The 18,493-nt window shown below is 43.5% G+C and overlaps 1 protein-coding gene across 4 annotated transcripts in view; it reads right to left on the bottom strand.

Moving 5' to 3' along the window:
* RAB24 (RAB24, member RAS oncogene family) overlaps positions 1 to 18,493 on the bottom strand; it is a 48,118-nt gene that overhangs the window by 15,455 nt on the left and 14,170 nt on the right. For 3 of the 4 annotated variants that reach the window (XM_056575033.1, XM_056575032.1, XM_056575034.1), the window contains exons 3-4: positions 12,527 to 12,595; positions 9,736 to 9,814 (exon numbers count right to left, since the gene is read on the bottom strand). In XM_056575033.1, coding sequence (XP_056431008.1) covers positions 9,736 to 9,814; positions 12,527 to 12,595 — 148 coding nt within the window. Of the gene's footprint in view, positions 1 to 896; positions 6,927 to 9,735; positions 9,815 to 12,526; positions 12,596 to 18,493 lie in introns of those variants that run through there. The other variant, XM_056575031.1, reaches the window with a different exon arrangement.

Raw genomic sequence — 18,493 nt, 5'->3', positions numbered from 1 at the left:
ATAAAAAACACACAACTTTACATTATTTTCAATTGTCAAAAAAAAAGTCACACTTCTGATGCACATGTGGTGTATCAGGCATTCAGCTTTGTTTGGCATTTTATGCTATACGCATATCTTCATCCATGTCATAATGTTGTAGACAGCTGTGTACTTAAAGGGGTATTCCAGGGAAAAAACTTTTTTATATATCTCAACTGGATCCAGAAAGTTAAAACAGATTTGTAAATTACTTCTATTAAAAAAATCTTAATCCTTTCAATAATTATCAGCTGCTGAGTTTGAGTTGTTGTTTTCTGTCTGACAACAGTGCTCTCTGCTGACATCTCTGCTTGTCTCGGGAACTGCACAGAGTAGAAGAGGTTTGCTGTGGGGATTTGCGTCTAAACTGGGCGGTTCCCGAGACAAGTGTCATCAGAGAGCACTTAGACAGAAAAGAACATCTCAAATTCAGCAGCTCATAAGTAGTGAAAGGATTAAGATTTTTTTAATAGAAGTAATTTACAAATCTGTTTAACTTTCTGGAGCCAGTAGATATATATAAAAAAGTTTTTTCCTGGATAACCCTTTTAATCCAGCCCCTGTACCAGGTAAACTGTGATCTTTTTATAGGTACATACAAAAAAGAGGGGATGAGGGCTCCTCCAGATTTCAGAAACAGTCTTAAAAGGGGTACTCCACTGGAAAATATTATAATTTTTTTTTTAAATTAACTGGTGCCAGAAAGTTAAACAGATTTGTAAATTACTTATTCCTTCCAGTACTTATCAGTTGCTGTATAATACAGAGGAAGTTCTAAGGAATTAAGATTTTATAATAGAAGTAATTTACAAATCTGTTTAACTTTCTGGCACCAGTTGATTTGAAAAAAAAAAAAATGTTTTCCAGTGGAGTACCCCTTTAAAATAATTTGGGTAGATTTTAAAAGAATTATAGATAGTAATAAATATAAAAATATAATCTAAATATATAAGTATAAGAAATATATGCAGCAATAATGGCTTCTATCAATCGATGTTTATCATAAAAGACAATACAAACACAATTCAGAGTGCACTCATAACTAGAAGAGGAAAGAAATAAAATAATAAGAAAAATATTAAAATTCAAAAAAATAAAATCAAATAGGCTGGTCTCAATCATGCCGGTTACAGTCAAAGTCCTGATCCATATAAAGTGCTCAGTGGTTGCAAGCATTTGTAGCTGTGTAAACAGTTTATGTCGTACCTTTCCCTGTGTTGCGCTCCCCAACGGGGGTCACACTGGTTCACAGTCCGCACAGCCCAGGAATGGCGTCCTGATTCCCTGTTGTATAGTCTGCCACATGTAAGCATGGCAGTCCAAATTGCTCGTGACCACAGGAGCCGGACTTCTTAGACCTGTAGTCAAGATCTTTCACTTGCCAGGGAATACCGCTGCTTCACTTGCAGGGATTAAATTGGCCCCGCAGAAGCCGCTGCAGTTACATGATTTAAAGCGGCCACTGTAAATCATTGAACCGCAGCAGCTTCTGCGGGGACAGAAACAGTTTATCAGGGAATACATGCACCCGCATTTTAACAAGGATATTTGGGTAAAAAAACGTTTTTACCCAAATTTGCTTGGAAAAATGAGGGTGCGTGTTATAGGCCAGTGCGTGTTATACCCCGATAAATAGGGTATATAAAAACGACCCAAAAACTTTTAAGACTGTTTGTGAAACCCGGAGGAGCCCACATCCCCTCTTTTTTGTTTGTACTTTCTAATATAGTTTTATAAGGTGTTACTATTAGTGGGCACTCGGTTGTTAGGTAAATGAGACGCCAATCAAATGGTTTACAACACTTTTTATATTTGTTCATACTGATGACCTCTTTTTTGATGTGTTTTGGCCAATATATTTCTAATATAAACCGATGTTTATCGATATATACAATTCTTTATCGAAGTTGTGTCCCATTTTCTATATTTCTTAAGTCAAACTCTCTTTCTCCTTAGGGTCTGTTCTTTCGCTATCCAATAGAAAGTAAAGAAGTCACCTTGGTAATAGCCACAATAAGCACCTTGCTTCCACAACAGAGAACAAACAGGGCTCCAACTGATGATACAAAAAGCTAAATAAATTATTGCTTTTGTATGATTTCTTTGTATTGATATATCTTCTATAAATATCTATCATTCATCTATCATTATTAATTTAGCAAGTGTTCGTGAACCTATTAACTATGGCATTGCTTGAGTCCACTGTAAAACAAGAAGGGGACCCATTATGTGTGTGTCCTGCTGTCCCTATATACAGATCACTTTTAACCCCTTAAGGACGCTTTCAATTATGCACATAAAATTCCATATGATGGCTTATTTTTGCACCACCAATTCTACTTTGCAGTGACAGTCATTTTGGCAAAAAATCCACGGCGAAACAGAACAAAAATTCATTGTGCGACAAAATTGAAGAAAAAGTTAAATTTTGTAATTTTGGGGGCTTCCGTTTCTACGCAGTGCATTTTTCGGTAAAAATGACACCATTATTAATTTTTTTTTTTTTTTTTACTTTGTTTATTAAAGATTTTCATTTTTATAAATGACAAACAGATAAGACAGAATGCATAATCACCGACAGGATCAGGCAGAAGTGAGTAAGCATCACTCGCATAAATAGCAATCGCTGAAGTACATTAATAATAACCTGAAACAGTTGAGCAATGAGGCAGTCTGACGGTGCTCAATTGAGATAGCTGTCTAAATAATCATTCAACCATAGAAACAGGTATAATAGGATGTATAAGCACTAACAGGATCAGGTAGAGGCAAGTAAACATCACTCACTGAAGCATCAATCTCAGAAGCCCAGCAAGAGCGACATGAGCCAATCAGGAGATGCGGCAGTCTGACGTCACTTAAGTGTGAAAGCCAACCCATTAATCACTCATACAGACTCACATATATACAAAAAAAAAAAAAAAAAAAAAAAAAAAAAGGAGAAATGGAGGAGGGAAGAGGAAACACGCGGTGAAGAGTATGAGTAAAGTGCAGTAGAAAGGTAAAGGGGGAGACAATACAAAGTGCAGAAACCCATGGCAGAGGACCATCCCTTTCAACGATCAGGGAGACGTAGAGGGCCTAAGGTGTCACTGAGTGAGGCAAGAGAGTACCACTCCGTGTGTCTAAATGGTGTGACTATAGCTTCAATTTGGGACCTGGATAAGTGGGCAATCAAGGTCTTCCATTTGGCAAAGAATTTCTTTGCATTGCGTTCATGGTGTCTTTCTGTGTCTAGTCTGTCCACCTACAGAAAGTCTTTAAATTCTTCGATCACTGCTGATATAGTCGGCATTGCCGGTTTAATCCATTCCCGCAAGATGACACGTTTCGCAACCAGCAGAATGACGTGTACAAATTTCGGGATGTTGTTAAGACCTGCCCTTTCTGCTGTGGCCGGGTCGACAGACTGAAACAGAAGCGTCAATGGAGACTCAGGGAGTCCCACTTTCCAATGACAGTCAATATAGTCCACCACCTCTCCCCAAAAGCGTTTAGATTCCTCGCAAGACCAAATGCCATGAAAAAAGTCAGTCCCTGACAGGCCGCACTTAGGACAGGCGGTAATTCTATCAGGGAATGCCGCGGAGGCAGGGATATTGAAACCTAAATATCCATGATGCATCAGTTTAAAGAACGATTCTCGCCAGCGTTCATTGATAACGTTGGCCCTTACCCTCGACCATCCCTCCAGAATGTGTTCCCTGGCCTCTGAAGTTTAGAATCGACTCCCATTTGGCAAAGATAGTGTGTTTAGAAATCTTCAACAAACGGGCATTAATAGTTCTGTATAGGGAGGATATGGACATTTTTCTGGGTTGTGTGCCTAGTAAGTCTTCAAATGGGGAAGGGGATACTTCAGGCGAGGGGTCCCTCAATCTCGATGTACAAAATGACAGTATTTGAGAGACCTGGAGGAAGTGGGTCGCAGGTAGGTCAAAGGTCTGGAGAATTTCGTGGGGCAACAGCCACCTTCTCTCCTCTACATCTCCTCATCAGCTGTTTGGCCACCTCCACCCCCTTAGCGCGCCAGGCCTCAAATAATCTGTTCTCCCTTCCCGGAGTAAATTCCGGATGGCCCCAAAGATTGAGCCTCCCAGAGAGCAGAAAAGGTAACCCGTACGCTTTGCGTAGTGCCCGCCACGTCATATAGTATCCCTAACCATGAGTAAGCACTTGATATAGGTGGGGAGACCCGCGATCCGTGCATGCAGACGAGACACGAGATTCCAAAGGGGCGCATAGTCTGCTTCGATCTTATGATTAGAGTGGAAATCAGTGTCATACAGCCAATCCAGCACATGTCTAAAGAGGCAGGCTAGGTTATAGCCTCGTAGGTTCGGGAAAACCCACTCCACCGTTCACTCTGCTGAGCATCAGTTTTTGCAGAGAGATTCACAGTCGTTTCCCTGCCCATATGAATCGCGTGAATGCCGTATTGAGAGATGTAATATCCGAGTGTTTCAGAAGTATCGGGAGGGTCTGGAGTTGATATAACAATCTCGGGAAGCTTATCATTTTAATTAAATTAAATGGCATTTACCTAAAAATGTTATGGGAAGGTGGTGCCAGCGCTCAAGCTCATCGCGTATTCTTCTAAATAGTGGTGGATAATTTAGTGTATAAAGAGAAGAGGGGACTTTACCTATTTTAATCCCCAGGTATGTTATAGCAGATCTCACTAGACCTTCCGGTATGCCAATTGAGGTCCAGTAAGAGGCCGGTCTGGGTGGTCCTAACAGCAATAGTTCACTTTTATGTTGGTTAATCTTATATTCCGTAAATGACTCAAAGTGGGACAGGGTAGACATTAGGGCAGTATAATGGGCCTTTGGGTCGGCTAGGAAAATAAGAATATCCTCTCACGTTGGACTTTGATCCCCCTATAGACCCTGAGTCTTCTAAGTGGCGGGCCCCTGTCTCGTTCCTTTGAAGATGGGGAATGAGGGAGATAAAAATCCAGATGTAAACACCCTAGCTACAGGAGCCGCATATAAACCATTTAAGAAGGTCCGAAAACTCCCCCTTATCCCAACCTTCTCCAGCACCATCCCAAGCCAGTCCCACCGCACGTTATCAAACACTTTCTCAGCATCCAGTGTTAACAACACCAGCTGTTCTCCCGGCTTGGGACATTGCTGCACCCTGTCTAGAACAGCGAGAACCTTGCGTATGTTGGTGACTGCGGACCTATTCCGGACAAACCCCACCTGAGAGGAACCAATAAGTGCGGGCATAAGGGTGCTCAGGCGATCGGCCATAATTTTAGACATCAACTTGATGTCTTGGTTAATTAGTGAGATAGGACGGTATGACTGGGGTAGTAGGGGATCCTTGCCCGGTTTTAGCAGAAGTTTGATAATGGTCGTATTGGAATGGAGAGGCAAAGATCCAGAGTGTAGGACATGATTAAAGTAGGACGTCAATGGAGGGACCACCTGGTCCACCAGGATTTTATAGAACTCGCCCGTGAACCCATCTGGGTCCGGTGCCTTTGAATTGTGTAAATTTTTGATAGTCCTGCGGACCTCATCTTCCGTGAAATCCGCATTAAGGACATCTCGGTTCTCAGAATACAAATTTGGTGTTCGGACCAAGTCCAAAAACGTCCTACCAGCAGCCACGTCCACTGGGGAGGCTGAGTAGAGGGAGGAATAATAGGAATGAAAAATTGAGTTAATAGATTTGGGGTCTGTATGAATACCTCCTGAATCATCGTGCAACGAAGAAAAGTGTTCCGGGGTGTATCGCCCTTTTGCCAGACGTGCAAGTAGACGACCCGATTTATTTCCAAAGCGGAACAATTCCGCACGGAAACGAGAGTATGCAGCCTTACATTTGCGTTCAGACCAAAGGTCAAACGTGGTCTTGGCCGCCTTCCACGCCTGGCAAGCTGCTGTTGATGGTTGAGAAATGTATGCAATGTAGACCTGTTGGAGCTTTTTGCTAGCTTCCTGGAAGTGGTACTGGGATTTCTTTTTAACCGTGGTCATGTACGCCAGCAGACGACCCCTAAGAACCACCTTAGCCGACTCCCAGTACAGTGGTGCATCTGAGAAGTGTTCCCTATTAGACCAAGTAAACTCCAGCCACCAGCTTTTCAGGGAGTCAACAAAATTGTCATCCTTTGCCATATAAGTCGGAAATCGCCATTGAAAATCTGCCCCCCTTGGGAAGGAATCTGTAAGGGACATAGAAATGGGAGAGTGGTCAGAAATCACCATCACGTGGATATCTGACTCCACCACTCTAGAGAACAGGTCAGGAGACACTAAAAGATAATCTATGCGGGACCACGAATTATGACTGTGGGAGAAATGCATGAAGTCTCTGCTGTCTGGGTGCGTTACCCTCCAGGGGTCATTGAGACCCGTGGACGTCAAGAAAGATCCAAAGTTCCTATCACTCGGCCTAGTCTGTGACCTGTCCACCAATCCACCTCTTCGGTCCTCCAGGGTCACGGCCACCGCATTCATGTCTCCTCCCACTATTTTACTAGTCACCATGTCAGTCAACAACCGTTGTTCTAAGTCCAGGAAGTATGGTTTGTTATCTCCATTAGGTGCGTAACAGCTGTATAAGCTAAAGTCATGACCCTCATGTTGTAAGTGTACTCTCACCCAGCGTCCATCCGGATCCGCGTCGTGTGTGATGACCTTCCCAGTGAAGTGTTTATGTATGAGTATAAGGGTGCCAGCCTTACCTCCGACTGCAGACGAGCCATGTACAGAGCCTACCCACAAATTGTTCATGCGTTGCATATCGTCAGATGTAAGATGGGTCTCCTGTAGTAAGGCAACATCGGGGTGTAACCTGTTCAAGTGTCTCAGGATTTGCATTCTCTTGTTCGGTGAGCGAAGGTCCTTCACGTTCCAGGAAAAGACCAGCATGTCTGAAACAGACAGCTGAAAAGAAGGGAAGAGAAAAGAGAGGGGAGGGAGGAAGAGAGAAAAAAAAAAATACAAATCACACAATCTCTCACACACGCACACTCCCTATGATATCAGCAAGTACAGCTGAGGTTACAATTTAACTGTCAACCTGTAGAACTCTCAGCATAAACCACACTATGTAGAGCAATAAGGGTCAAAGTAGGAACAAGGAATACACTACGTGCGTAAGGAGCAACTTAGATGATCAGCACTGTGTTGGGGACTTCACTTTTTTCTGCCAGAGAGCAATACACTCCTCCCAACTCATGACTAGGAACTAGTGGTACAACATTAGCCAAATGGCCCTGCACCGAACCTCAGGCCCCCAGCCCCAAACCCCTATCCCCCCCCCCACAACCCCATAACAAAAACAAAGCACCCCCTAATCTCCCTTCGCGGAGGCACAACTGCAAGGCAAATCCCAAGTCCTGGGCGAAACTGAAATCAATACTGAAGACCAAGAGGTTATTAAAGTGTCATAGCGTCGAAGACGCTCCCAAGGAAGCGGACCTCAACTCCTCCTAAGTCGCTACTGGTCAGGGACCACTGGGTAGGAAACAGAATTAGTAGTCGTCGTGTTGGGAGTTCTGGCGGCATGACCCCCTAGGTAAGGAAGAGTCCTTCAGGGGTCCTTGGGCCCCTTTTTGGCTGTGGGCACCTGCTGGGCTGTTCAGAGCCGCTGCTGCAGCTGTGGGATTATGAAATACAGAAGAAGTGCCATCACTGTGAAAAATGCGCAAGGAAGCGGGAAATTGCAATTGAAATTTCATCTTGCGAGCAAATAGTTCAGAGCAAATGCCACTAAAGGCCCTTCGTCTCTGTGCCGCTGGTGCAGAAAAGTCCTCGAAAATGAGTATCTGGCAATCCCTTATAATTGGTGCTGACCATCTCCTATACGCCCGTAAGATGGACTATTGATCATTGTAGTCTAGGAGTTTGAAGATGACCTGTCTCGGTCTGTTAGATTGTCCGCTTTGTGAGGAACGCACTGCACCCCCTCGACTCCCTAGGTCCGGGCCCAGTCTGTGTGCCCTCTCCACCCTGCAATAGTGGTCAATGCCCAGAGTCTCAGTCAGTTCAATCCGGTGCCTGCCGCGGCTTATATGTGAAGAGTGAGAGACGCCGCTGCGCCTCTCCTTGCACAGCAACCGTTCCACGTGGCGCTGCGACAGCGCTCTGAGAGGAGGCCGGGCGACTGTTCGTGCGTGCGGGGGAATCCGTGCGGCTACGGAGCAGGTACCGCTCCATACAATCACCCGTGGAGCTAGGTGAGATGTCCGGGGTGCGAGGGGGTCCCGGGCAGCAGGGTTTGGCCAGTAGAGAGAGGTGGTCTGTGTCAGGAGGAGCGGGAGCTCGTTCAGCCACGTCCTCTCATGGCAGCGCCGGAACCGGAAGTCCCCACCTTATCTTTATTCTGTAGGTCCATACGGTTAAAATGATACCCTACTTATATAGGTTTGATTTTGTCATTCTGAAGTTTTTATCGGCACCATTTTTGTATTGATTGGACTTTTTGATCGCTTTTGATAAATTTTTTCATGATCAAAAATACGCAATTTTGGACTTTGGAATTTTTTTGCACGTACGCCATTGACCGTGCAGTTTAATTAATGATATATTTTTATAGTTTGGACATTTTCGAATTTTTATTTACACAGATTTTTTTTTTATGGGAAAAGGGGGGTGATTCAAACTTTTATTCGGACCTTTATTAACTTTTTTTTCACTTTTTTTTTTTTTTTGCAGTGTTATAGCTCCCATATGTAGCTATAACACTGTAAAAGATCAGTGTGTGCACTGATCCCTGCAAAGCCATAGCTTTGCATGGATCAGCGTTATAGGGGGTTGATTGCTCAAGCCTGTAGCTCAGGCTTAGAGCAATCAAATGCCAATCTGACGCAATGGAGCAAGGTAAGGGGACCTCCGCTCGTGTCCTAGCTGATAGGGACATAGCGATTTTATCGCGATAGTCCCGATCAGCCCGACTGAGCTGCTGGGAAACTTTTACTTTCGTTTTAGATGCGGGGATCAACTTTGATCGCCGTGTCTAAAAAGGGTTAATAACGCTGGCACAATGATCGTGCCGCACGCTATTAGCCCAGGGTCCCGGCTATCAAAAGCCGCAGATACCGACCCGGTATGATGCAGGGTCACGGCGTGACCCTGTTTTAAATACCGGGCGCAGGGCGTGCAGGTACTCCCTGCGTCCTTAAGAGGTTAAGTGTTCTTCAGGCAACAGGTTTTTTGTATTCTTGTTAATTTGATAGAGACATCACAGGGTTCCCTAGCAATTGCTCAAATGTAAAAGCAGTGGCTTCTGTATTCTAGAACTCAAAATAAGCAGTCGTGGGCTTTAGTGATTATTTCAGTTCCCTGTCACAATACAGAAGTGGCTGATTAGTGTGACAACCCGATCCTTCTGATGGCATCACCTCCACAGTGCCATCAGAGACAGCATGTAACCAGCACCTGACACGGATTATAATATTAGAACTTTAAATTACTTCGACAGAAAGAGGTTAAAAGCGTCTGACACCTGTGTATCGTTTGTCTCATTGATTTTAGTTAAATTTGTATAGAAAATGTTCTTTGGCTTCTCTCTACAGATGGTTCCACATGAGGTCACACTACTCTCAGACACATATGAATGCTCCTACAAGACAGAGAAAAGCCACACTCTTCTTCATGGAGTTGAGACACACCCTAATGAGTTAATATTTTCTGCCCAGTACAGAACATATCCATGGTATAAATAACAGGTAATAAATGATAATCTTTTTACCATAGCAGACAATGGCCGCTTTAGCTCCCCGATAATAAATGCGACTCATAGCTTCATAACGTTCTGAGCCTGCGGTATCCTGGAAAAAGGAAAGAAATGTCAACATAAGCTATGTAAACTATTATATGAAAAACGTATCTCTTAAAAATCCAAACCACACAATGTTTCTTTAATGCCCAAAGTAAATATTCATTACTTTCTTAACCAACTCTAATTAAAGGGGAGAATTTATCATTGTTTTTGTGGTGTTGTTGTTGCAGTTGATGTTTAGAGCCTTATTATTGGGTCTTTTGCTTTAGATGCTTTTTATAAAGTTGTGTAGCTTTGCCATAGTCTGGACATCCAATGCAGAGGCTATCCGGCACTGTGATAATGACAAGGGGTGTAATACTATGACTCCTTCGGCTGACTGACCGTTTCGGTGCTCACCATACGGACCGTTGCCCGTCCCACTCCCCCACCCCCCTTGTTCCTGTCCGCCCGCCTGCACTTCTACGAGAACGCTAACCTGGCTTGGTTGAAATAAAGAAGTTCTTCGTTGGTTAAAAGACCCGGTGAGTGCTCCATTCTTTTTACGTTCTGCTGCTTGGATATTTTTGCCATAGTCTGGTTAACTTTCTGCAGTGGTCATGAATATATCATCTGCAATTTGCCACAAACCTACACCAACCCAGACCTGGCTTCCAAAACTGGCTGTGGACAACATTTGTAAAAATGTACACATTTTGGTGCAGCGGTTTAAAGGGGTTATCCAGGGATAGAAAAACAAAGCTATTTTCTTTCAAAAACAGGTCCCTGTCTGTCCCCAGGTTGGGTGTGGTATTACAACTTGGCTCCATTCACTTCAATGGAACTGAGCTGCAGAACCACACCCATCCTGGAGACAGACAGGAGCGTTTTTTTTTTTTTAAGGAAATCAGCTGTTTTTCTAGTCCTGGATAACCCCTTTAAAAAGTTGCAAAGGTCCTCCTATACAAAGTTGTGTACGGAAGTGTAATTTTTAAAAGAAAATGTGTACTAGCACCATATTTATCACATGCCATGCAACAATTCAATGTTTGGTGCACTTACACACCTACCATCACACAAAGGTGTAAAAAAATTGTTCACCTATATCTCCCTGGATAAATTCCCCACATTGTATTTAAAGTCAGCTGCAGAACAGTTGCATTCAATTTGCAGCAGATCCACAGCATGTGTGGATGTTATGTCGTGTAAATCATTATAAATAGTCTGCAGCATAAAATCTGTGACATGAAATCCACAGAATATACAAAACAAACCTTAAAAGCTATGTTCACACAGCTGGATCTTCTGAGAGTCTCCCACTGCAGGTTTGAGTTGCAGAAAATCTGCAGCAGACCCCAACAGAAGTCAATGTAATCTGCAGATTTTCCAATGTGGTAAACTCACAGAAGATCCGGCCATGTGAACTGGGTAGCCATGAGCAATTCAGATTCTTCGTAGCGGCCTTTATTTAGGAACGGATGCATGTTAAAAATACAGAGAAGTGAGAAAGCTGTGGTAACCTCTACATTCACAGGCTGCTTGCCAACCGTGGACAATCGGAATTCTCTATTACTGAAAACTGTTGTACATCTAAGTAGTAGATACAGATCAGGAAACTGCTTATTCAATAGAAAATCCAGTTAAAACTATAGTTTCCTACATGTTCTCTTAAACAATCCCATCTGTCAGTCTTCTTTTCTTTTCTTGCTGCTTTAATCAATAAATGTAACACTGGGGCATTTGGCACCTATGAGTAACACATACAGAGACCAGAACTTCCTGCATGACGAAATTCCATGGACTGTTCCACAGAAGAATTTCACTGTGGGGATGGAAACCCCTATTACTTGTCTGGTATAGGAGAACATAGAGGAGGAAATGACATGGTCCTCTCTGCTGGCACAGACTGTACTAGCTCCAACTACCAATGTGATACTGTGCGGAGATGAAGGGGAAGGCAAGAGGTGTGATCAGAAGCAGACAGGAGGCTGAGCTGCAGAGCAGTGAGCACAATATACAAAGAAAAATGCCATAGCGATGGGAAAGAGGGGGTGCAGGGACAGAAAGATGGGTTTCTGCTAGAAGTTATCCTTAATACAATCCATACTAATATAAAGGAGATGCATCATGCATAAAAACTTATACCGTATCCAAAGTATAGGGGATAAGTTTTAGATTGTGGGGTTTGGGGCGACCGCTGGGACCCCCGCAATCTCCTGCATGGGCCTCCTGCTCTCCCCAGAAATGGGGTTTTCCAATCCCCACACAGAGTAGCGATCTACATGCCTCCTCCATATATCTCTAAGAGAGAGTTGTTCGGCTGTCTCCGGCTCTCCCATAGAGATGTATGGAGGGGAAAAGTTATTATCCATGATTCTTCTCCTTTAAAAGGAGTACTCTAGTGCAGAGTATTCCTGCTCCGTCCTGCCCGGGCTGCAAAATAAATGAAAATAAACCATCTCTTACCTCCCTGGGTTCCCGCGGAGCTCCACTACAGCTGATCGGTCCTCCGATCGGGCCTATTATGGGCCGAGGCAGAACATCGCGGCTGCCAGCGATAGGCTGAGCGCCATGTGACGCTTCGTTACACCCGGAAGTATGAAGAGGATTGACCGGAGGACCGATCAGCTGTAGTGGCGCTCCGCGGGAACCCAGGGAGGTGAGAGATGGTTCATTTTCATTTATTTTGCAGCCCGGGCAGGACGGAGCAGGAATACTCTGCACCAGAGTACTCCTTTAAACTTCACTCTTTTGATGATGGGATGCTCCCAGCACTACTTACCCAGATCCCTAGTGTCACATTCCGGCCTCCAACATTGATAGTTTTGGCAACAAATGCTGCTCCAATAGTCTATATAAAAAAAAAGGGAATAAGTACATGGTAAAACAGCATTAATTGTATTTATGCATACAGCAAGGTCCCCTGCACCGGATAGGTTAACGTAGAAGCAGATTTGCCTCAATCCTTCTTGCTCATATTAATACAGTAATCAGAATTGCCATACACTAGTCATGCTGGATCGGAGAAAAAAGATATAGAACTTAAAAAAATATATATATATATGAAAACTGGAAAAATGAGTTGCCTACCGCCACTACCCCTCCGGTATTGCTTCCCCAAGCTCCGATGCGGTCCTCTTCCTTGTTGATGGGGGTCAACATGTCAGATTGGCTAGCAATAGGCTGAGCGGCAGTGTGACATATTGGGTCCCAGCACTAGGAAGAAGACCTTGGCTCAAGGTGGGACATTGTTGCAGCCAGCAACTAGCTGAGGGTCATTCTGATGTGTTGACTTCTTTTTAAAGTTTAAGGGTCACTCACAGCACATCTGCAGCATATTTTACGCTGCGGATTCTGCTAAGAGCTGACACACAGGGCTACGCCACCACAGCACTGCCAGTGTGTGCAGTAAGGTGTGGAGGTGGGTCCAGAGTGCTGACATGACTGGGATCCACCTCCAAACTCTACTGCACACACAGACAGCGCTGCAGTAGAATTGCCCTGTGTGTCTGCTCTTAGCTGAATGATCTGAAGTGTATTCTCTGCCGGGTGAAAAACGAAGGTGGAATACGAAGCGGATGTGCTACAATGATGTGCTACATTAAAGCCACATAACTCCTTTAAAGGGCTCAAAACAATGCATGTGCATGAATACTCCAATAGCAGCAATGCTTCTAGGACGGAATAGCACCGTAAATTATGGTACGTAAATATACGCAATTTGACCTGTAGACTCACTCCTGGTTTTAATTGAAAATACTGATCAAAATTACCTAAATACCACATGCAAATCAGTGGTAGGCTGAAGGCAGAGGGGATTTTACATGCTGGATTCTGGGACACACCTAGCCTCAATAAAGGTGAGATGTCCTTAATATGTGAACAAATAAAGCAGGAAACTTAAATGGGTACTACACGGGAAAACAATTTTTTTTTTAAATCAACTGGTGCCAGAAAGTTAAACAGATTTGTAAATGATTTATTATAAATATCTTAATCCTTCCAGTACTTATCAGCTGCTGTATGCTTCACAGGAAGTTCTTTCCTTTTTGAATTACTTTCTGACCACAGTGCTCTCTGCTGACACCTCTGTCCATGTCAGGAACTGTCCAAAGCGGGAACAAATCCCCATAATAAACCTCTCCTGCTCCGGACAGTTCCTGACACAGACAGCGATGTCAGCAGAGAGCACTGTGGTCCGACAGAAAAGAAATTTAAAAAGAAAAGAACTTCCTTTGGAGCATACAGCAGCTGATAAGAATTTTTTAATAGAAGTACTCTACAAATCTATGTAACTTTCTGCCACCAGTGAATTTTAAAATAATTGTTTTCCACCGAAGTACCCCTATAAAGGGATTCTCCGGCCTAGAAATCTTCTGGCCGCTGGGACCCCCCCCTTGATTTCAGTCCTGGCACATCGGCTTCGGAGTGATGTCACACCCCCAGCATTCATGTCTATGGGAGGGGACATGACGGCTGCAGGCACAGCTGTCACGCCCCCTCCCATAGACATGAATGCTGGGGGCTGCGACCACAGACTGTCCTGGAATGGAAAAAAGGATGTGTCCCCCACCCCCCCATAAAAAGTGCCACTTCAGTTCATAGGCAGCGTATGGTAATGCGGTAATGGTGGATGAGCTACAATACCAGTCACAGCCTATGGACAAGTGCAGTGTTATTTCTGGGGAACAACAAGCTGATCCTTCTTTCCATCAGGATGAGATACTATCCAAAGAGGTCAGGAAAGGCTTTTCTTATATTTTGTAAGCCATTCCTGATGCCACCCAATGGTACTGAATCTTATTATTGGTGCGAAAATCCATGGCCCTTTGCACAGATGACATTTTTTGCATGGGTTGTAAAACATTATTCTGCCACACCAGATGCAGATGCAATTGTACACAAATTACATCATGGATGGCACAAAATTACTAAACATGGGCACAGGGTGAGAACCATAGGAGCAGTGCACACAGATATTTGCCTGCGGGATGAGGGTCATTTACTGTCACTGGACCATCACATTACACAATAAGCTCTGCTCTGATCATTGGTTAATACATTAACAGTGTTTTAACTCCACTTTATTGTTTAATAGTCTTTTAATATCTAAATGTGGTTAAATACAAGCTGTTATCTTTATATGTGGTTCTCAAGCTTTGGGATTTCTGATAAGAAACAACATATTAGGCCTCATTTACTAAGGCTTTTCCGAGTAGGTTTTGTAGGGCTTTTTGCATCGCATGTTTCATGCGACAGAATTTGCAACAAAAAAATCCAAAAAACCCTACTAACTCTCCACTTTGCTCAGAAAACCCTACAAAGGGACACGGTCATCAGGGATAGGGTGGTGTCTCTCCAAAAAAAACTACATTTTAGAAAGAAACCCACAAATTTACTAAGGTTTCCACATAAAATGTGGTGGATTTTAGCTCAGGAAAACCTAGATCAGAGCAGTTGTACAAAAAGCAACATGTAGGGAAAAGTGCAATATTAGTAAATACCATGACAAATTATCTGTCGGTAACAAAAACCCACAAACAAAACTACACTTCACTCTTAGTAAATGAGGACCAATAACTATTAGGGTAAACACTCAAAATGGGACCTCTGTCAGCACTACAAATCTCAGCATTTCCTGTCATTCAGCATTACAATTGTCAGCATTTAGGGACAGTGTGGAGGACATAATTTGTATATAGGCAGTGGGGGAGATTTAAAAGACCTTTGTAGAGAAAGAGTGGCTCAGTTGTCCATAGCAACCTGGTGGCTTCTTTTATTTTTTAAATTGAAAAAAGTGATCTGATCTGATCTGGTTGTTATGTGCAACTGCACCACTCTTCCTCTATACAGGTTTTGATAAATCTCTTCCTGTGTATGGGACATAAAGTGGGCACTATTATTGTGTGGGACAATGCACATTTGTAGTTTCTATAGAGGTTGGATTGTTTGGGCTGGGGCCAAAATGGAGAAGGAAAAGTAAAGTGAACAATGCCAAAGAAGACATCTCAGCATTTCCTGTCAGCCAGCATTACAATCTCAGCATTCCCTGTCAGTCAGCACCACAATCTCAGCATTTCCTGTCAGTCAGCACTACAATCTCAGCATTCCCTGTCAGTCAGCACCACAATCTCAGCATTTCCTGTCAGTCAGCACCACAATCTCAGCATTTCCTGTCAGTCAGCACTACAATCTCAGCATTCCCTGTCAGTCAGCACCACAATCTCAGCATTTCCTGTCAGTCAGCACTACAATCTCAGCATTTCCTGTCAGTCAGCACCACAATCTCAGCATTCCCTGTCAGTCAGCACCACAATCTCAGCATTTCCTGTCAGTCAGCACTACGATCTCAGCATTTCCTGTCAGTCAGCACTACGATCTCAGCATTTCCTGTCAGTCAGCATTATGATCTCAGCATTCCCTGTCAGTCAGCACTACGATCTCAGCATTCCCTGTCAGTCAGCACTACGATCTCAGCATTTCCTGTCAGTCAGCACTACGATCTCAGCATTTCCTGTCAGTCAGCATTACGATCTCAGCATTTCCTGTCAGTCAGCACTACGATCTCAGCATTTCCTGTCAGTCAGCACTACGATCTCAGCATTCCCTGTCAGTCAGCACTACAATCTCAGCATTCCCTGTCAGTCAGCACTACAATCTCAGCATTCCCTGTCAGTCAGCACTACAATCTCAGCATCCCCTGTCAGTCAGCACTACAATCTCAGCATTCCCTGTCAGTCAGCACTACAATCTCAGCATCCCCTGTCAGTCAGCACTACAATCTCAGCATTCCCTGTCAGTCAGCACCACAATCTCAGCATTCCCTGTCAGTCAGCACCACAATCTCAGCATTTCCTGTCAGTCAGCACCACAATCTCAGCATTTCCTGTCAGTCAGCACCACAATCTCAGCATTTCCTGTCAGTCAGCACCACAATCTCAGCATTCCCTGTCAGTCAGCACTACAATCTCAGCATTTCCTGTCAGTCAGCACCACAATCTCAGCATTCCCTGTCAGTCAGCACTACAATCTCAGCATTCCCTGTCAGTCAGCACTACAATCTCAGCATTTCCTGTCAGTCAGCACCACAATCTCAGCATTTCCTGTCAGTCAGCACCACAATCTCAGCATTCCCTGTCAGTCAGCACCACAATCTCAGCATTTCCTGTCAGTCAGCACCACAATCTCAGCATTTCCTGTAAATCAGCACTACAAGTCTCGGCATTAACTCATATATAGGGACGGTGTGGGAGTCACAATTACTCTAAAGTGACAGTGTGACTGGACAGGGGGATTTAACTACAATGTGGGGGCCTAACTGTACATATAATTGGGCTTAACTACTATATGGTGGCACAAAGTGGGCACTATTATTGTGTGGGATAATGCACATGTGGTGTGTACAGAGGTAGGATTGTGTGAAGTGAGGAGCCTAAGGCTATGTTCACAGTCTGCACAGAGATTCCACAGCATTGATTTCAATGGGATTCTGTTGCGCTGTTCACATAGCAGAATTTCCACGCCAGAAGCACACAGAATGCATTACGGTCTATGGGACAGCACATTTCCAAGCAGTCCTAGCACCAGTATGTTATGTTTGTGCTCTGCATTTAGGGGCAATGGGGAAATTCGTCAAGACCTGCGCTGAGTAAAAGTTGGCCAGTTGCCCATAGCAACCAATCAGAGACCTTTTTAAAAATGAAAGAAGCAATCTGATTGGTTGCTATGGGCAACTGGTCAACTCTGGACAGGTTTGGATGAATCTCCCCCAATGTCAGCACGGAGATTTTCCACGTGGACATTGCCGTGTAAACATAGCCTAACATGTTTGTCTGGCTGATCTGGCAGATTCCGTGGAGAAGATTTGTAGCCAAGAGAAGTCTTCAAGATGCCTTGGGCCAGATGGAGAAGGAAAAGAAAATGTAACAATGAAGACATCACCTGTGAGTCACTAGATGAAACTGTAATGACGTATACTTTCTGCACATTCTGTGACAGCTGGTATCTACCTCTACATGGTCACTGTACGGAGGGAATATTGGTCATTTTATACTGGATTTTTTTCTGACAGTAGTTTTGTGGGATATGACAGGTACTCTTTAACTAGTTCACAAACTCAATGTTATTCCTCTAAAATCTGCTAGGGATTTTATCAACTAAAATCTGAGCACATTTTTACATTTTGGCTGACTAAAATATGACCAAGACTGAAATTAAGTAGATGGCTAAAATACGCCTAGAATAATGTGAAATAATTATCAAAAGACTATGTGGCGTACCCCTCTAAATGATGAACACTGTACCTACTGTACAGTATGGGGGAGGCTCGGTTATGTTTTAGGTCTGGTTTGCTGCATCTGGCATAGGGTACAATAAAATCTCAAGGCTATGAAGGCATTCTGCCCAGTGTCAGGAAGCTTGGTTTTACTTGCAGGTCATCGTCCTCCAACAGGATAATGACCTAAAACCCAAGAATGGCTAAGAGCAAAATATTGGACTACTCTGAAGAGGACTTCTATGAGCCCTGATCTGAATCCTATTATTTTCTGCAGGAACAAAATTATTGTTTTATAGTATTAGGTGTTATGAATGTGACAATACCTTTTATCCATAGTTTTGTTTTTTTGTATTGATAAAGGGCTTTAAAGAGAAAGGGACGATAAAAAATGTTTACACTTTCTCTATTGAAAAACAAGTTATTTTAATACCTTTGCCTTTTCACCTGTCATACTATACTGCAGTACAGTAT

The sequence above is a fragment of the Hyla sarda genome, chromosome 4, assembly GCF_029499605.1.
Source record: "Hyla sarda isolate aHylSar1 chromosome 4, aHylSar1.hap1, whole genome shotgun sequence".
Classification (NCBI taxonomy): Eukaryota; Metazoa; Chordata; class Amphibia; order Anura; family Hylidae; genus Hyla; species Hyla sarda.
This window is presented reverse-complemented; position numbering and strand designations above follow the sequence as displayed.